The sequence below is a fragment of the Schistocerca gregaria genome, chromosome 1 (assembly GCF_023897955.1).
Source record: "Schistocerca gregaria isolate iqSchGreg1 chromosome 1, iqSchGreg1.2, whole genome shotgun sequence".
In the NCBI taxonomy this organism is placed as follows: domain Eukaryota; kingdom Metazoa; phylum Arthropoda; class Insecta; order Orthoptera; family Acrididae; genus Schistocerca; species Schistocerca gregaria.
This window is the reverse complement of record NC_064920.1, coordinates 71,288,709-71,310,429: the sequence shown is the minus strand read 5'-3', so window position 1 is coordinate 71,310,429 and position 21,721 is coordinate 71,288,709. Positions and strand designations below refer to the sequence as shown.

Sequence of the window (21,721 nt, the reverse complement as noted above, 5' to 3'; positions counted from 1 at the left end):
AGAGGTCAGAATGTGGTGCTCTGCAGAACTCAAGGACTTCAAACATGGTCAGTTGATTGGGTGTCACTTGTGTCATATGCCTGTACCTGAGATTTCCACACTCCTAAAAATCTCTAGGTCCACTGTTTATGATGTGATAGTGAAGGGACAAGTACACAACAAAAGAGTACAGGCCGACATCGTCTGTTGACTGACAGAGATCGCTGACAGTTGAAGAGCTGAAGAAGGTCGTAATGTGTAATAGGCAGACATCTATCCAGACCATCACACAGAAATTCCAAACTGCATCAGGATCCACTGCATGTATTATGACTGTTAGGTGGGAGGTGACAAAACTTGGATTTAATGGTCGAGCGGGTGCTCATAAGCTACACATCACGCCGGTAAATGGCAAACTATGACTTGCTTGGCATAAGGGGCGTAAAAACTGGACGTTTGAACAGTGGAAAAACGTTGTGTGGAGTGACGAATCACAGTACACAATGTGGTGATCTGATGACAGGGTGTGGGTATGGCGAATTCCCAGGAAATGCCATTTGTCAGCGTGTGTAGTGCCAACAGTAAAATTCGGAGGTGGTGGTGATATGGTGTGGTCGTGTTTTTTATGGAGGGGGCTTGTACCCCTTGTTGTTTTCCATGGAACCATCACAGCACAGGCGTACATTGATGTTTTAAGCACCTTCTTGCTTCCCACTGTTGACGAACAATTCGGGAATGGCCTTGCGTCTTACAACACGATCGAGCACCTAATCAAAATTTACAGCCTGTGGCGAGTGGTTACACTACAATAACACCTCTGTAATGGACTGGCCTGCACAGAGTCCAGACCTGAACCCTATAGAACACCTCTGAGATATTTTGGAATGCTGACTTCATCCCAGACCTCACCGACCAACATCGATATCTGTCCTCACTGCAGCACTCTGTGAAGAATGGTCTGCCATTTTCCAAGAAACCTTCCAGCACCTGACTGACCATATGCCTGTGAGAGTGGAAGCTGTCATCAAGGCTAAGGGTGGGCCAACACCATACTGAATTCCAGCATTCCCGATGGAGGGTGCCACGAACTTGTAAGTCATTTTCAGCCAGGTGTCTGGATACTTTTGATCACATAGTGTAGGTGGGGCAGGAGTCAGCAAATGGATAGCACATGGGAAATGGTAGCTCAAGTACATGTCAGAGAGGATGGAACACTTGAGATGACAGGCAAGCTGGGCAGTGCGGAACAAGAGGCCCAAATGGAAATCGTCTGAAAGGAACATTGGTGCTCCAGTGTTAAGACAAATGAGGTTGAGTTAATTGAGATGGTCAGCTATAAGGGCACCTCTCGGACAGGTTCTGGAAGTGCCCCAAAGGGGATGGTACGCATTAAAGTCACTGAGCAGCAAAAAAGCGTGACCAATAAGCTGAAGGTAGCCTGCCCTGAAGACAATGAATGATAGAGGGATTTAGACATTACAAGAGAGAAGATGAAATGAGGAAGGATGATGTGAACTGCAACAGCTTGCAGCCGAGTGTGCAGTGAGATGGTTTGGCTGTGTGAACATTATCCCGGATGAGCAGCTTGACACACACAACCTAACCCCCCCCCCCCAAATGCCATCCTTTTGGGGGAAGGTAAAAGTGGACCAGAAGGAAATGTGAGAGATCAGTCAAGAGGACTTGAGACAGAATACAAGCAGATGCTGTGATTCCTCCTTGCTGGATCTAATGGCAGGCATGTTCCATTGGAGGAGAGTCATGACAGTGTAAGGAGGGAGAGGAACAAATGAAGTGTTTTCACCTCTGTGGCTGCTTAGTACCAATCTTTGAACACTCACTTCTACAGGGCACAGAGCCTGGAGGATCCTGTTCCTAGAGATCTACAGAGGTGTCCGCATTATCTCTGGGTCGGCCTGTAGATTACAGAACAGAAAACCGATAGGTGATGCGCGCCAGCGAAATGGAGGTCGGCAGGGTGAGGGTATTATGTGGCGACACTGCTGAAAAGGACCTCCGAGTCGGGGAAGGAGAAGAGCATTTGTCTTTGATTTCTTAGATCCTTTGTGGATGGCAGATGAAGACTCAGACATTTAAGTATTCCTTTTGTCCTTTCCGGCCTGCTGGTTGTGAAGCAGGTGATTTTGCTGCCAGGGATGAAGTTTGGTGGTTTGCTGTGCATATGGAGGAGAAGGAGATGGAGATACTACCATGGCTATGGCGATTTTACAACCGTACTGCTGAATTTGAGGTTGCAAGTCTGCATGGCCATGTCTTCCATGGATTGAGGCATAGCAAGGATGATACCCAAGTGCCAGGTGGTAAAATGCAGGGCTTTTGACTTCCCAACAACAAGCAAGCAACAGGGTAAGGAACTTTCTCCTTCACCTGGATCTCCTGGACGGCCCGCTCATTGAGATGCACAGGACATTCCTGGGACGAGGCTACATGGTCAGCATTCCAAATGATACAACAGGGAGAAAGAGGCGGGCAATCACTCTAGTAAGCATCCCTACCACATGTACCACATCTGGCCATGTTTTTATACGACATGCGAGTGTGGTTATAATGCTGAGACTGGTAGCAACACATAGGGGGGTTTGGAATGTACAGTTGGACTGTGCTGACTTCATAGTCTGCTTTGATCTTTAATGAATGCACGACTCTGTCAAACATGAGGAAGAAAGTGCATGTAGGCACTAAGGTTGTATCAACCTTTTTCATTACCTGATGGACTGCAGTGACTCCCTGATCAGAGACGCAAGTTTGTATTTCTCTCTGGGTCAGACCATTGAGCATTAGAGTATGAATAACACTACGTGAACAATTCAGCATTAGATCAGCCTCAACACGAATGGGGTAGCTGTCGATGAGCGAAGCTGTACTGAGTTGTCGGTCTTGAAAATCACAATTTGTTTCCAAAAGCAAGGTTCTATTACGTAAATGAGAGCCAGATTTCACACGGTCTCCAATTGCATCAACACCTTCCTGAATAGTAAACAGATTAACCATAGAAAAGGACTGACCTCTTCACTATGTGATACCATGAGGAACTGAGCTGCAGTTGGCAGATTCTTTGAATATTTAATCTCATTCCGTTTAAGTTTAGTGGATGTAAACTGAGATGGTAATCAGCTCATTGCGGGGAGGGAGGGGCTCATCTACCTTATGTGCTTGTTCACACCTCAGGTCACAACACTTCCTGCACTCTAGACAGACGGACCAATTGGCACTTTGGGAAGGTAACAGCTTAGGTATTCACTTCTCCCTGGGCTTGGCCTGTACCAGGGGATACATGCGAATCCTACCTGTCGATCTGGGGCTGGGAATTATGCATTACCCAATTACCTGTTACATGTCAATCACGTGGGCCAACCATCACATGCACACAGGTAGGAAGCAGAGGAAGGATAGGAGATGGAGAATGCGGAAGGGAAGGAAAAACACATGAGAGGCTGCTCTGGTGTCAGGCTATTAAAACATCAGAACATTTCTAGAGTCTAATGGCCACTGTTATATATTTCAATGAAAACAGTGGGCTTACATATTATAAATGATTTAGTTCTTTTATGGGAGGCAATACATACAGAAGTGCGTCGTCGGCTGGCTCTGGCTGCAGATGGCTCAGTTTTTGTTTTGTCATTGTCTGTCATCAATGGTATTCCTTTTGCTTCAGCATGATCAGTGACTGGTTCTCCAGCATCCGGTAAATTTATGGCTGTCTGATGAGAAAAGCCAGCATCTGCATCGATGGAATGTATTTTAACTTCTTTATTTTCAACAGATTCAAGGATTTTTGGAGGTGAAGGTGGTTTCACATCAGAACTTGCTCGCTCTAGCAAAGCTGGAGCAGCAGTCACATCTTTATCCACCTGAGGGACACCATTAACACTTTCAGCTGGTTCGGTGGGTACAGCTGAAGCCACTGACTCAGTCACAGCTACATGAACAGCCAGAGTTTCAGTAGTATGCACAGGTGCAGCAGCCTGATCCTCTACATGCTTATCTTCAATCAGAGGCCTGAAAAAAATAATTAAATGAAAATTACACCTCATACACATGGAGAGTGTATCATATTTAAGAACAAAAGTTGTTTTTAACATGGTAAATACAGAGAGTACACTGTTATTTCTGCTACGGGTTTTTTTTACTATATTAACTCATATTAATGCATACATACTAGTATGTCCAGGATAAACAGGCACCAATCTTAAGAAAATGCCCCATCCCCATCCTCTTACTTATGATTATACTATCCAGTGCACGGCCAACTACTTTTTTAAACTTGGGCCATAGTCCTTTTACATGATTCTGTTCAGTGTTGAAAGTTTCAATTTCTTCATTGAGATATGAACAACTGCTTTTTTTTATCTAGTTTACTGAGCATATATACCTTTCTACATGTTCTAGTTGTCCTTTGTACTTTGGTAATCATTGTTGCCATAAATGCACAATAGTCACTGATGCCAGTTTTGATGTGGACATCCTCAAAGAGGTCAGATCTATTTGTTGCCATTACATCTGTTACATTTCGATCATGAGTGGAGTTCTGAACTGCCTGCTCTTGTAGTTTGCAGAAGAGGCATTTAGTAATGTTTCACAGGATGCCAACCACTCACAAAACCACAATCTTCCCAACTGATTGTTGATGATTAAAGTCTCCACCAATGATTACAGAATGGCTGGGGAACTTACATATGAGCAAACTGAGATTTTCTCCAAATTTTCCAGTTACATCAGGAGGTGAGTCTGATGGCCAATAGAAGGACCCAATTACCATGTAATGCCTACCCCTGATACTAAGTCTTGCCCATCAGTTCATAATGGGAAGGATACTCTATGGTGTACAGTCACACTAAAAAACTTCTGAAGAAACAGATACTACTGAATAATAGGTGTAAAACAAAGCATAGGGCTATAGATAGAGAGATGTTGAATGAAACACATTTGGCTGTCAAGAAAATAATGCGTGAAGCTTTCAATGACGATTGCAGCAAAATATTGTCAAATAATCTTTCACAAAACCAAAAGAAGTTCTGGTTGTATGTAAAGGCTTTTGGTGGCATCGAATTTAGTATCCAGACACCCGCGAATAAGACAGGAACTTAAATTGAGGGTTATAAAAGAAAACGCTGAAATGCTAAACTCTGTTTTCAATTGTTCCTTTAAAAAGGAAAATCCAGGAGAACTACCACAATTCAATCCTCGTGCCACTGAAAAGATGAGTGACTTAAGTGTTAGTGTCTGAGCTGTTGACAAACAGCTGAAATCATTAAAACTGAACAAATCTCCAGGGCCAAATGGAATCCCAATTATATTCTACACTGAATTTGCAGCTGGATTAGCCCCTCTTGTGATTATAATCTATTGTAGATCCCTCAAACAAAAAACTATGCCCAGAGTAGGAAGAAAGCATAAGTAAGTCACACCTCTTTACAAGAAGGGTAGTAGAAGTGACCTGTAAAACTACTGCCCAATATCATTGACCTCTATCTGTTGTAGAATCTTAGAACACAATCTGAGGTCATACATTAGAAGATATCTCAAACAGAATGACCTCCTCCATGCCAAATAGCATTGATTCCGAAAATATCGATCATGTGAAACCCAGCTCACATTTTTCTTACATAACGTATTGCAAGCTTTGGGCCACGCCAGTCAGTTAGATGCAATATTTCTTAATTTCCATTAAGTGTTGTGGTTTAGTGCCACTACTACACTTACTATCAAAAGTACAATCATATGGACTGAGGAGTTTTTGGAAGTGAGGATGCAGCATGTTGTCTTCGATGGCGAGCCATCATCAGTTGTAGAAGTACCTCCAGGTACATCCCAGGGAAGTGTGTTGGGAGCCTTAGTGTTCATGACTGTTCATTCAGTCTATCCTTCTCATCCCATCTCCTGTGATATGTGGTTCTGGACGACCTTCCTGAACTCCACCTCTTTTCCTAAAACTCACCAGTCCTTTTCCTTAGCCCCTGTTACTTCCCCCTTCAACCCTTATGCCAGAAGAATGAGCCACTGACTCCAAAAGCTTACAAACTATAATACCATTTATATGTGTGTTCTCCTACTGCCACCTGGTTGGCAGATCTTTCCTTATTGTTGCTATTCCCTCCTGAACTTTCCACTGTTCAGAAATACAAATAGGTATTATTTTGAAAGTACCTTACTGCTGAGAAGTATCAATGTAAACTCAAAAATAAAGAACAAATAAGTGTTAATTATAGATGATTTATGTATTTTAAACTGTTGTCAAGGAAACAACGTAGAGTTTCCATTCTCGTTGTCAAGGAAAGATTAAAAAGCATAACCTTAATGATGAAAGGAACATTGTTTTGAGAAATAAATAACCTCCAGTTGATTAACATGGTCAGACAAGGTGGGATGTACATGCTGCTGAAGATTTTTAAAAAAATATATTTATAAGCAGAAGTGGATAAGGTTATTAAATAAGGTGAGTGCAGCATCAAAATTATCATAAGCATAAGGACGCCATCTGAAGAAAAATGTTTATTGCAAGTATGGTAAGCACACGTACACTACCTGAAGATTAATTGGGAACTGAGGGTAAGCAGAAGGAATGGTACTAAGTAGCATCACAAGGAATTTTCTAAGCACTAACTATCATTTCCAAGTATATGTCCAAAAGTCCATTGGAAATCCTACTGTCAGTGGTAAAAATAAATAAATGTAAACAATTCCATTTGAAAGTTCATGTCTGGCACTGAACGTGCAAAGACATCTTGATAATAGTTTGAACCACATTACATCACACAGTAAGATAAACAGGATAACAACTAAATAGCTTTTTGTAGCTTTCGCTTCAGAGAGGTCATTCCATGCTCTCAGTATATAAAAAGAGAATGGTACTTTGTTAGTGGCTGAATACCAACAGAACACTCAAGGTCAGGTCTAATGGACTTTGTCCCATTTAACAGCTTGGGTGAATATTTAAAAAACAAACATCAAGTTTCTTTTGGGCACAATGAAGAGCGTCTATATTCTACAGACAATATGGTAATGACATACCATACAGAATAATATGACATAGTTCACTTGTGTAATTAATTGTGTAATATATATTTTATTATTGTTTATAAGTACAACAGCAGTAAATACCACATTTCATCCTTTAAGTTGGTATAGTCTGGTGCACAGCACCCAGAACATTAAGTTACCTATCACCAACCCAGTAACCTACCACTGAATGAACCTCCAAAAATGGGTGAACTATGCTAAACACACAACTCACAGAAAGAGAGATTACAATCAAACAATGGAAACTTCATGTGGGAATACCAACAATTTAGGAAAAGATACATTGCTACTTACCGTAAAAAAGAGATGTCAAGTTGCAGAAATGCAAGACTGAAAGACACTCACATATAGCTTTCAGCCACAGCTTTTATTAGTAAAATGACACACACACACACACACACACACACACACACACACACACACACACACACACACACAAGCAAGCAAGCACAACTCAAGCACACAACTGCGAACTCCAGTGCCAATGCATTCTGGCTCGAGATGCTGGACTCGGAAGTCAAGTGTGTGTGAGGTGTGCTTGTTGTGTGTGTGTGTGTGTGTGTGTGTGTGTGTGTGTGTGTGTGTGTGTGTGTGTGTGTGTGTCTTTACTGATGAAGGCTGTGGATGAAAGCTATATGTGAGTGCCTTTTGACTGTGCCTTTTGATCATGCCTCTCTGCAAATTGACGTATCTTCTTTATAGTAAAGAGAGGTTACAGCAACACCTCCACTTCAACAATTGCCACCCATCCCACACAAGAAGCCCCCTCCATATAGCCGAGCCACCCATGGCTGTCACATCTGTAGTGACGAGCAGTCCCTCTCGAAATATACCAAAGGTATCACTGAAGTCTTCACAACCCATAATTACCCTCCCAACCTTGTACAAAAACAGATCTCCCTGTGCCTTATCTCACCAGTCACCCACCATTTCCCAAAATCCCACCATTCGGCCACAGAGGAGCATTCCCCTTATTACTCATTACCGCTCAGGACAGGAGCAAGTGAATCACATCCTCCCCCAGGGTTTTGACTACTTCTTGTTGTGCCGTGAAATTAGGAATCTCCTAACCACCACTCTTCCCAGCCCTCCCTCAGTGGTACTCCACTGCTCACCGAACCTATACAATAACCTCGTCCATCCCTGCCCAACACCTGCTCCCAACACCTTGTCTCATGCCTCATATCCTCCTTATAGGCACCACGTATGCATGACCCGTCCCATAGATCCTTCCTCCACCAACTATTCCAGTATGGTCACAAACATCAACTATCCCATTAAAGGCAAGACTGCCTGTGAAACCTGTTATGTGATCTACAAGCTAAAATGCAATAACTGTGCTGCATTCTATGTGGGCATGACAACCAAGAAGCTGTATGTCTGCACTAATGGCCACCGACAAACTGTGGCCAAGAAACAGCTGGACCACCCTATCGCTTAGCACATGACCCGTCCCATAGATCCTTCCTCCACCAACTACTCCAGTATGGTCACAACTATCCCATTAAAGGCAGGACTGCCTGTGAAACCTGTTATGTGATCTACAAGCTAAAATGCATTAACTGTGCTGCATTCTATGTGGGCATGACAACCAAGAAGCTGTATGTCTGTACTAATGGCCACCGACAAACTGTGGCCAAGAAACAGCTGGACCACCCTATCGCTTAGCACACCACCCAACATGACATTCTTCATTTCTATGACTGCTTCACAGCCTGTGTCTTCTGGATCCTTCCCACCAACACTAGCTTTTCTGAATTGCACAAGTGAGAACTCTCTCCCTAAAATACACACTATGTGATCGGAAGTATCTGGACACCCCCAAAAACATACGTGTTTCATATTAGGTGCATTGTGCTGTCACCTCCATTTCAGTGACCTTAATAGTCATTAGACATCATAAAAGAGCAAAATTTGGTGCTCCGCGGAACTCAAGGACTTTGAACGTGGACAAGAGATTGGGTATCACTTGAGTCATACGTCTGTATGCAAGATTTCGACACTCCTAAATATCCCTAGGTCCACTGTTTCCGATGTGATAGTGAAGTGGACGTGAAGGGACACATACAGCACAAAAGTGTAAGGGCCAAACTCATCTGCTGACTGACAGAGCACGCTTACAGTTGAAGAGTTGAAGAGGGTCGTAATCTGTAATAGGCAGATATCTATCCAGATTATCACACAGGAATTCCACACTGCATCAGGATCCACTGCAAGTACTATGACAGGTAGGTGGGAGGTGAGAAAACTTGGATTTGATGGTTGAGAGCCTGCACATAAGCCACGTATCACACTGGTAAATACCAAATGAAGCCTCGCTTGGTGTAAGGAGCATAAACATTGGATAGTTGAACAGTGGAAAAACGTTGTATGCAGTGATGAATCACGGTGCACAATGTGGCGATCCGATGGCAGGGTGTGGGTATGGCGAATGTCCAGTGAACATCATCTGCCAGCTTGTGTAGTGCCAACAGTAAGTTCGGAGGCGGTGGTGTTATGGTGTGGTCATGTTTTTCATGGAGGGGACTTGCGCCCCTTGTTGTTTTGCATGGCACTATCAAAGCACAGGCCTACATTGATGTTTTAAGCACCTTCTTGCTTCCCACTGTTGAAGAGCAATTCGGGTATGGCGATTGCACCTATCAACATGATCGAACACCTGTTCATAATACACGGAATGTGGCAGAGGGGTTACAAGACACTAACACCCCTGTAATGTACTGGCCTGCACAGAGTCCTGACCTGAATCCTACAGAACACCTTTTAGGATGTTTCGGAATGCCAACTTCATCCCAGGCCTCACCGGCCAACGTCAATACCTCTCCTCACTTCAGCACTCTGTGAAGAATGGGCTGCCATTCCCCAAGAAACTTTCCAGCACCTGATTGAATGTATGCCTGTGAGAGTGCAGTTGTCATCAAGGCTTAGGGTGGACCAACACCATATTGAATTCCAGCATTACCGAAGGAGTGCGCCACAAACTTGTAAGTCATTTTCAGCCAGGTGTCTGGATACTTTTTATTACATGGTGCATATGCTATGTTCCTGTAATGCTCCTCTGCTCAGTCTTCAATAGTCATTGTCCAAACCCATCTAGCCTCTTCTCTGTTCCCATTCCAGCACTACACAGCCCTCTATTCCACCAAGATACCCCCAGTCTTTTTACTTCCCTCATTTTCCACTATCCCCCCTCTCCCTCCTCCATGACACCCTTCATTTAACCTCCCGACTGCACCTAGCTGCCCTACCCTCTCTCTACCTCATCTCTGCATGCTCGCACAAGCTGCACTTTACTGTCCCCCACCCCTACCCTGCTATCCCTCCCCCTCCCCACCACAGCCTCCCCCTTACCCCCACCACCTCGTTGCCTAAATCTACATCTACACAGATACCACCATATGGTGCATGGCAGTGGTTAAGCTGTACCACTACTTGTCATTTCCTTTCCTGTTACATTTGCAAATAGAGTGGGGAAAAATGACTCTCTCGATGCCTCAATATGGGCCCTAATTTCATGTATCTTAGGTGCAATGTATGTTGGTTACAGCAAAATCCTTCACCAGTTAGCTTCAAATGTCAGTTCTCTATGTTTTCTCAATAGAGTTTCTCGAAAAGAACATGACCTTCCCTCCAGGGATTCCCATTTGAGTTCGTGAAGCATCTCTATAACACTTATGTGTTGTTCAAACCTATTGGTAACAAATCTAGCGGCTTGCCTCTGAATTGCTTCAATGTCTTTCTTCAATCTGACCTGGTATGAACCCCAAATACTCAAGCAGTACTCAAGAATATGTCACACCAGCAACCCATATGCAGTCTGCTTTACAGGTAAATCACTCATTTCTAAAGTTCTCTCAATAAGTAGAATTCAACCATTTGCATTTCCTACCACAGTTCTCACATGCTTGTTCCACCTCATATCACTTTGCAATGTTATGCCCAGATATTTAAATGATTTGTCAGTGTAACTAGTAACACTGTATCCAAACATTACAGATTTGATCTCCCTATTCGTCCCCCTTTTACAGTTTTACGCATTTGGAACTAGTTGTCATTCATCGCAACTGCCTCTCCCCCTCTCCCAATTGCAGTCTGGCCTCAGCTGCCACAGACTTGTCACAGAGAGAGAGAGAGAGAGAGAGAGAGAGAGGGGGGGGGGGGGGGGGAGAGAGAGAGAGAGAGAGAGAGAGAGAGAGAGAGAGAGAGACTTGAATTTGTGTGTGTGTGTGTGTGTGTGTGTGTGTGTTGTCTATTTTTGACTAAGACCTTGTTGGCCGAAAGCTCACTTTCTGACAATCTTATTGTTGTGCCTATCTGTGACTCAGCATCTCCACTATGTGGTGAGTAGCAACTATTATTGTCATTAATATTGTTACCTTTCACCCAGGATTTTCCATTGTTTAAATAGAGATTGCAGGTGTTTATCACAATTTCAGTAAGGCTTCAGTTTTTAAATGACTAAGTTTTTAAATTTGATCAATTGAATATACAAATACAAGAGGACATTAACCAGGAATGTTGTGCATATTATTGTTAAGGTCAAGTGGATACAATTATACCCGTCTACTGTGACAAAATCACTGTACTGCAGGTTTCAAATGCCAATATATGCAACTAATGAATACCTGTTGTTTCATGTGTTGTTCATGAGAATGTTATCACTGGGATGGTGAAACAACAATCACGACAAAGGAAGCCAACAAATTGTTTCCAATGGATGCTGGTTTCAAGGGCAGTTGCTTCTGCCTGAAACCTACCCAACTTTTTGTCAACAAAGTAGGAAGATTATGTGTTTTTATGTATTCTTTTGCAGAACATTTTAGTGGGTAACAATATGTGATAACATGGATGCCAAAATGCTGGAAATTTTATCTCATCTCTATGTTGAAAATAGATTCTCATTATCATGTGATGACTTATAATCAAATGCTCATACCTTATAACTAAACAAGAAAACTTTTCTAATGAAATGACCACATATTATTATCGGTCAGGAGACCTCGTCTGAAGTTGTTAGGCCACCTGACGGATGTCTTTCTACTTGACACTACTTCAGCAACTTTTGCATCTTTATGATGAAGGTGAGACAAAGTGGTGAGGACAACTCGAAAATTCAGTCCTGAGCAAATAAAAGCTCTGAGCAAGTTGGAAACTGGACCTGGGACCCTGCAACCTTGAGGAAACAATGTCAATCATTAGACCACAAGCTGCGGACATTTTCCTAATGTTCCGTTCAGACTAGAATACTTCTTACTGTATAACATAACTCATAGGTTTTTGGTAATTTCATGTCAATTTAAAAAGTGTTCATATTTTTCTCTCTTTAAAGATATCATATAATATTAAACAATGGAAATTCCAGGTTCGAATATCAACAGAATTATGAAAAGGATAGCACTAGATTTTCTGGACATTGTAGATGAGAGTTATCCACATACCATATTCTCTGCTCCCAAAATTAGCCTAGCCTCAACCTATGGTAACCTACTGTTCCCACAGTCTCTAACCAACAGTTTCTGCCCCCTCTGTCCTAAACCTCTCGTAATTCAAGTCCTCTCACCATCATAGTGTGCCATTCACTGTCAACATACCCACAGGTCCTTTTCCCCTTCTCTGCCCCTCTCCTTTTTTGCCCCCCCCCCTCCTCTGTCCCCCACAACCTTCCAATGCTGCACATGACACCTTTCTCCTACTACAAACTAGTCCCTGCATGCTCTGCCAGACAGCATTCTTCTTTCCCGCATCCGTACCCTGCTATCCCCTACTACCCCACCCATTCTGGACTGCTGCTTTTGTTCAACATAACGGCTGCATTCTGAATGTAGCAGCCGGAGGTATCGTTCATACGTGAATGAGTTGTGCTTGCTTGTGTGAATGTGTGTGCATTTTCTTCCCTGAAAAATGGCTGAAAGCTAAATGTGTAACAGTCTTCTTGTGGTACCTGTCTCAACTCATATGATATTACTTATTCTAAATGTTTACAACTTCAGACATTCTTTATTTAGTGAGTATCTCAAGGCATTATATTATTCTATATATTATTAGGAAATTTTATGACAGTGAGTGCGTAGGCCTAGATACATCACATCGTATTTAACATAATTTTAAAAACATGGTTATTTATTTTGTAACAGTCCTTGAGAATTTCTAATTCTGAAAGAATTCAATTGGGGGAGGGGGGGGGGGGGATGTATAATATTTATAGTTAACAGGCCCTTGCAGAAAACATAATGTGTAATATGTCTTAACCCCAGCTGTGCAATATATACTGCACCATGATCACAAGCTGGATGTGTGGGCGGTTAAGTGAAATGACAGAGAGCTACGTCGTCTCATCTCCAATTTGGCTGTCCACAGCATGCCCTTAGAGACTGTGGTCATGAGTGTGTGAGTTGTGTTTGCAAGTAGCTGAACTTCATCAGAGTCCACATCAAAGATCATTAGTGTAAAATATATATTTGTATAAAAATATATATTTGTATTTCTTCAAGAGTATGTGCTGTATAGTGTACTTACATACCATGCAGGGCTTGCAACTGACAGATGTACAACAATATTTTGGTAATACTTTTCCTTTTTCATTTCTATTTGAATAAACATTCGTGAAGTGAGTGGTACAGGGAGCTGCATACATTTGAATTCGATAGATAAATGGGATTTAAAGGATGTCAATCTAGAGCTAATATTTTAACTTGGAAAGCATTAAAGATACATGTGCAGTGAGACAGGTCAGATCACATTCTAGCTATGTCTGTCTAACTTGCTAATACTTCATCCACTTAGAGACTTTTCTCAGCAAGAATAGTTTTAATAGTAATGAGCTTAAATATAAAGTTGAAATAAATGTGCAAATTTTTGTTTGGTAATGTAACATTTCTTATTGGACACAAAGATTCACTCAGAGCATAGACAAACAGTAAAACCCACAAAGTGCAAGAAACACAGTATACATAAGACTTGTACTAAAGTGGAAATGAACAGAATCATTGTATGTGTGGAATTGTCCAAGTCATTTTCACTATAATGTTGCTGGTGGAATAATTAAATGACGCTGTCTCTGTCTTTCGTTACCACTGATTCCATAATGAAAAAGATCATCAAGTACAATAAGAAGTTAACAGTTGTGATTTCTATAAAAACTACATCACAATGTCATTCTTATTAATATATACATAACTATAATGTGCAACAATAAATGTCATAGATACTCAGTTATATTTTAGTCATTATTATTTTCATTATTCACAAGGTGGTTAGGAATATTGTATGCTGCAGTTACTTAAAACTGAATTTCCTGAAGAGATGTAACTGAACTATTCTGTCAAGCAACCCATTTGCTACTTCACTGTGAAGTTTTTAATATACAGAGGAACAATGCAAAGGGCCCTGAATACAGGGACCACTTGCCTTTTGATGTGTAAATAATTATCTTGTTGTATGAATTGTAATGTGCAAGACCGACAGTTGTGGATGAAGTACAGTGGATACCTAGTTACAAAAAAATTTGTTGAACTCTCACTGAAGGGACATGGTACTGCTAACACTCCACACACAATTCAGACAGATAAATGTAGCAAACATATTGTTGAACATGCACTAGAATGTGAGGCTAAGTGACGTGATGACCTAACAAAATTTTTCATACTGTGTGTCATTAATGAATGAAACTTCACACGTTTGACACTTGAGAGTATTAACTTCTATGGTTGAGCAGAAGAATATGAAGTACCACACGATGTAAATTAATTGTGACTAACATGTGAGTCGTTGTAGTTACCGTGACTTGCATATTATGTAGTACTGTTTCATGTAGTATAATACAAGGGACCCCACTGACAAATATTTTTATAGAATATTCAGATTGTTGTAGGATTTGTTACATAACTGAACACTTCAAAAGATATGATGCAATAATGACACATAAGACATCCAAGATTTGATTCAAATGCCAGTCAACCAAGCTCCCAGCAAACCAATTAACTAACCAATCCCATAACAACAGACAGTTGATGTTACATCCTATGTAACAGCTCATCTAAAAAACAGTTTTATTCCATCCTAAAAGATGCCATCCTGGGATTTACTCTCTTGATTTCTCTTCCTACCACTAACAACACAGCCCTCATGAGAGGAGGGGGCGAGGGAGGGGTGGGGGTGGGGGAAGATATCCCCAGGAACCTAGCCTGCCGGGGGGGGGGGGGGGGGGGGGGGGGGGGGGCAAGTCTCTCATGGGTTTGGATACCCCAGGGTGCTCAGTTGACAACTGTCAGAATGCTATAATAACATAAATTTATTACCATACTAGGTTTTGCATGTCGGAAGGCAGCAACATTCATCAGTTACCAGTTTTCGATTAAAAAGCTATTATAACCAAGCGCCCCCCCCCCCCCCCCCCCCCCAAAAAACAAAAAAAAATTAAAAAAGAAAACAAGACTAAAAAACTTCAATTTTTTTCATACCCCTATACCTCAATTCTCATTGCATTAATGGAAGATAGCATCTTTACATGCTTAAGTAATGAATTTCTGTAATTACACTATCTCTGGGATTCCCCTTGCTATTCCTGAAAAGATCACCATCCTTGTTCACACCTGATACCTGTCAGCTGCACTCAGAACAGAGGAGGTTATGGAGAGTAGTATTATTGTAATACCACTGGTTTCGTGCATACGAGTAGAGATATCAAAAACTGACCACAATAGGCTCCCACCTTGTCTCGAGACCTATGAGTCTGCAACATTAACAGTGATTTGTTTTACAAACTTCTGACAGTTGTGAGTTTGATGTGCATGAGTGGAAGCTTGATTTAAGTGATACTGTCATCATGGAATCTAAACAAAAAGATCGGGCAATGAAGATAAGAGAAAAGAAGACAAAAAGAGGAGAAAGGAAAAAAGGCTCAGGCAATTTTATTCAACCTATGATTTGTTTCTACTTTAATATATAATGATAAAGAAAATAACAAAAACCAATCCCTTGATATTAAAGCTAGAGAAGTGAAAAATAGTAAGCATAAATCTATTATGTGATTGTGAAATAATTACTGTTGGTGAAGGAAGCTCCCTCTTCTTTCTGAGGGTAAGAAGAGAGGAACCACTGCCGTGTGGTAAAGAGGTATCTTCAAAGGCTGAGGGAGTAAACCTCGAAAGAAAATCCTCAGATGTGTTAGGCTTGGCAGACCAGTAGAACAGTAAAATATGTTATTGCCTTATATGAAAAAACTGAGCCTCAGATTGAAAATATCTAATTACAGCACTTCCTGTACCCATGGAATGATTGATGCCTCTTCACAGCCTGAAAAAACCCAAGGAATATAAGAAGAACCATTGATTCAGGAAGATGAACTATGAACTCAATAAAAAGCTAAAAACAAGTTGAGAGGGGGCACATTAAATATAATAACCTTGACAGGAAAGAGTGATGAGGGTATAGACATAATTGAGGAAAAAGATTCATATCCCTGGAATGAGTGAGACCTAATGGAAAAGAAAGAACTCAAAATTGCTGAGAGAAAGGTACAAATTATACTGACATGGTTGCAATGAAGGTGTACAGAATGGAGTCACCCTTGCATTTCACAAAGATAATGACTGCATTATTGGTGTAAGCTTTATAAGTGAAAGGTTCACTATACTCACAAGTGTACGCAACTCTGCAAAGTTGTAGTGAGCATGAAGAGGGAAATTCCTTGAAGAATTGGAAGAGCAAGTACGATAAGGTAACATAATGATAGTTGGGGATTTGAATAGTCAGATCAGCATTGATAGAATACAAGGAAGTGATGCGACTTTATGGATAAAGAAAAGGAAATGTTGACGGTGAAGAAATTCTTTCTTAGAAAAACAAGATAGCCATAAGATTGCTAGATATGGCCAGAATGGCACATCTGAGACAGTTATTGACTATGTCTTAACAGACAAACTGATTGGAAAAAAAGGGAGGGGTACCAAAGTCATACCAAGAGAGTGTTTGGATAGTGGTCGCGAGTTACTCATAGCTGGTCTAAATTATAAGATTAAATGCATCACTGCTGTACAAAAAATGCCCAAACTTAAGAAACGGAAGTTGAAAGAAGACTATAATAAGAAAAAGTTTCCTAATGTTAGTAGCACAAAAATCACCAAGAACTGAGACTCTTTGTGTGGATGAAGAATGGAACCTGTATAGAACATCAATAGTCAGTAGCATTGTACAAATATGTAACAAAAAAAAGGCACATTGAAAGAGAAAGAAACTAGTTGGCGGAATGGTAGAGTAAAATATATAATTAAAGAGCACAATATAGCAAAGAAAAACAGAGAGAATGAAAAAAAAGAGATCAGCACCAAGGGCTGGAGACAAAGATGAGCACAAGGTGATAACGATGGAGCAAGAATACTGACTGAAGAAAATCCAAGCAAAGAGAGTAATGAATGAGGAAAAGAAGAGTTGGGAAATATTCATCAAAAACTAGAAGAAGACAGCAAGGAGAACTAAAAATAGCTACATACCAACATGTAGCATACACAATTAACAGTTTATCATTCATCAATGAGCTCTAAGATATGTCTCTTTAAACAGGTTACCACAAAATCTTGTTACTTCCATGTATCACAGCAAGTGATCAATATGAAGTGTGAACTGAGCCAACACTGTGGGAAATTTTTCCATTGTACCATTCATCACTTGGAAGCAGCCAACTTGCTCCTCCATCTGCTCCCCATGCTCACAACATCTCAAGGCTCAACATAAATAGGACAAGTTGAACAGGAGTGCTCAATTATTGAGTTCATTATTGTCAATGATAAAACATTATTTCCAGTGACATGTAGAGTCCAGATGTTCGTGATACATTATTTTTAACTGAGCAGTGTCATGGAATGCTCCAACATAAACTGCATTCAAGGCAACTTGTTTTTAAATATGTTTTTTTAACTGAAATTTTCTTGCATTTTAATCACATCTTTTAATTAATTCTCTTATCAAATGCATTTTCTATGGTTTGAGAGATTCTTTTTGATTATTTTTTTAAAGTTTGTCTTTTTAAGCTATTTTTGCCAGTCGACACACATCAAAATATTTTATGAAATTACATACCTAAATGATAAAAGCTTATTAATAAAAGTTATTTCAAATATATTGGAATAAAACAGTTATCATCACTTGTGATGAAATCACTACAACTACTGCAGCTAAACTGAAAAGAATGTGGAACAAAAATTCCCCCTACATCTTGTGTCAAATCTTACACTCTGAAATAAAAAATACTCTATGAATAGGAATGACAACGTTTCAATGCCCAAACTATCTTCCCCATTTCAAGTGCGCTTCAATCTCGTCGGCTAAGCTATTTTTATAGTTTTATATATATTTTTAAACTCTTTTACAACGTTATCATTTGAACTCTGTTGGAACTTTAAACACTTTAAATTCCACAACTAAGAATATAGAAGAGACAGTAAACTAACCATCCAAAACATTTTCTAGAAGACATTACTTCCTACATATTTCCAACATTTCTACTCCATTGTAAGCTTCTAAACAATGAATGTTAGTCCTGTGAGTGGTTAATATGGAGTGAAAGCCAACAAACATTATTCTGCTTTTCTTGCTCTTTTCTTCTAGCCATGCTGATACAGTTCGTTCATTTCAGAATATTCATGTCAATTAAAGTGGAAAATATTATGTGACAGAATCCCCACAATATCAATCTAACAAATATCATAAAGATTGTTATCTGAAATGAAGAAACTTTTGAGATTCAGTTAAAACATTCTGGTACTATATTCTAAAGAATCAAGAAGCAGACTGAAAATTAAGGCTATATTTGGAAACAGATAACAAGATGGTTGCTTCATCACACATTATTTCTTTGTGAAATAGGCTCAGCCATCAGAGGTTACTTTCTGAAAACTGGAGATCCACCTAAGAAAATCTCCTTAGAATATTAGCAGAGCTCGAGGCAATATGATCTCATTCTTCAAAAACACGTAGGCAAGCTCAGAGAGAGAGAGTAGAAGCTGGAAAGCATATACAAGTTCATTATCTGTCTAGGGATATACTCAGAATGATTTTATTTCTAGTTAATCCCATCACATCAACAGTGCAACCTTGGAATGGAGAGAAAATGCAAAGCATCATTAAATGATTACTGATGTAGCTTCTGATTTGAATTAAATTGAACAGGTAACATTCATCCTTCATTATATTTACTTAAAAAGGAGAATTTATAGGTATGAAATAAATTTGTTTCTAGAATTAGCAGATTGAAATCAGAAAAGAGTAGTTGCTTTTGCACTTTTAATTAGATCAACACTTGTGAAACATTCAATTCTTATCAGTGAATGCTGTGGACAATAGAAGTAATATGAGTGGGGCTTACAAAAGAGCTCTTTTTAGGAATCCTCTTTCAAAATTTTCTCCGTATGCTTGTCATAGCATTATCATAATGGAGAACGTAATGACAGTGTCTTGAAGGACTGCCAGAACAACCAAAAATATTATCTAAATATGATTACCAGCAATAACCCTTGTAACCTACATTAAGACATACAGTACCAATTGCTTCTGCCAGTACAGTATGTGGTCACATGCATCAAGAAAGTACTGATGTCATCCTCACTGATTGTAAACTGGATGTAAAAGGCAATGTAGTCATTAACCACCTGTATGTAAACAGGCCCAAACACAGTAGACAGGGGCCATCAATTGATTAGTAGGGTAGAGTTCCAGCAAGCAGTGAAGTTCAAACCCAACCCACACTGAAATCAAACCCTTGGACATTGCCAGCCGACAGCAGAAAGTATGTGAGTAAGAAGACTTATACTCAATTCATCTTACACACTAAAAAGGACTCATAAAATCTTGCATACATGTACTTTAGACTGTGGTTAGTGGTTTCCTTTGTATTTTTGCCTAAATGTACCTATACCGGACAGTCACTCCCATTCTGATGTGTAGCTGAGCCTAAGATTTCAATTAATGCACTAGTAACTGGTTTCTTTCATGAGTCATGGTTTGAAAACCATCTTGACATTTTACAGTGTGAACCCTAATAACAACAGAGTTACAGGCTAGTGTGCCCGTTTGTTCTGGTAACTGGTTGGAGCATCTATTAACAGCTTAAGTTTATAAGCCTCTGTGTTTTACACTTACATTGAGTGGGTCTCAGGGCTCAAGTTATAAACCAGTGTCTGTGCTCTACGGCATGTTCATGTAAACATGTGAAGAAATATTAAAAGCAGAACAAAAGCCAATCCAAGGTCCCACTTTCACATTAAGACCATATCTGCCTCCTCAGTCTGATATCTGAGTCATTTTGTGCTGTCTTCCACAACAGAAACCAAAAAAGCTCAGGTTGACATATATTGCCATCCCAAACCCCACATGCAGCTGCTCAGCTCCCAAAGATGCACAACCTCAAATCCCACTTCACCTCCAATCTGACTGTGAGATTCAGTGTAAGTATACTGTGACCCATGTCAGGTTACAACAATTACATGCAGCTGAGACATGTCATGAAGCAGAACCTTTTTTTGGAGTGATTCAACAACTTTACAACCTGTTCAGTTGCAGTCCACAATGATGGGAAATTCTCAAATAGTCGATCAAGAGTTCTTTATATTCCATATGTGATACCTGTAGGCTGGTTTGTGTTGACACCATAAAACCAATTGTAGCTCACTTGTTTACAGTTGCCACTGCTGTTGAAACCCTCAGTAAGTTAAATTTGTCAGCTGAAACACATTCTGTGGTACAGCTTGTTATGGATAATGCAATATCTTTCAAGCGTTTAATCGTGGCATAAGTTCTGCTAAAGTTGTTGTTACTAACTGATTAAAAAAGCAAATTTCTACAAGCTCGAAATACTACCAGCAATGCTGAGGTAAGGAACATCGAGAGCTTATTAAATGTATTAAAATATCTTCACAAAAATTGGGGAACAACTCTCTTCGAGTCTCAAGTTGTTGCCAGTGCATTTGATATCAGTACTAAATTTTCAGAGGTGTGCTCCAAGTAGAAGAAATCATTTCATGATGAAACCTGGAATGAAAGGATTTCAGAAGATTTATCCAAGATAATTTTTTTTATGCCATTATTGTCAATCTAGTGTATAGTCTGAAAACCCAATATGAAGTAGTGAAAACTTCAGATGAGACACTCGGGTTTTTAAGGAAATACTGAAAGACAACTGATGATCAGATGAGGTATGTAAGTTATGACCAATGAATACCATAATGATATCACAACAGATTCAGAAGAAAAAATTAAATACTTGTAAACAATTCACATTTCTAACTCTGAATACATTACCTAGGAACCATTAGATCTCTTGGGATGAGATGCACAATCTTAAAATTTCAGGCTCATTTCTGAATATATGAGTAGCTTTGCACATATTCTGCACTCATCCAGTGACTGTAGCAAAGCAGAAATGCCATTAAACACCTTGCCTCATGTTAATTTAAAAAAATAAAATTAAATAAAATGCACATTCATTTTACAGTTCATCAATGAGGAGGTATTGAATAGGATTGGGGAGAAGGGAAGTTTGTGGCACATCTTGACTAGAAGAAGGGATCGGTTGGTAGGACATGTTCTGTGGCATCAAGGGATCACCAATTTAGTATTGGAGGGCAGTGTGGAAGGTAAAAATCGTAGAGGGAGACAAACAGATTAATACACTAAGCAGATTCAGAAGTATGTCGGTTGCAGTAGTTAC

The 21,721-nt window shown here is 40.1% G+C and overlaps 1 protein-coding gene across 1 annotated transcript in view; it reads right to left on the bottom strand.

Moving 5' to 3' along the window:
* The window catches only part of LOC126331179 (uncharacterized), a 371,504-nt gene that overhangs the window by 212,492 nt on the left and 137,291 nt on the right, over positions 1–21,721 (bottom strand). Inside the window, exon 7 of the mRNA XM_049996454.1 lies at positions 3,567–3,999. Within this exon, the coding sequence (XP_049852411.1) occupies positions 3,567–3,999 (433 nt within the window). The remainder of the gene's footprint in view (positions 1–3,566; positions 4,000–21,721) is intronic.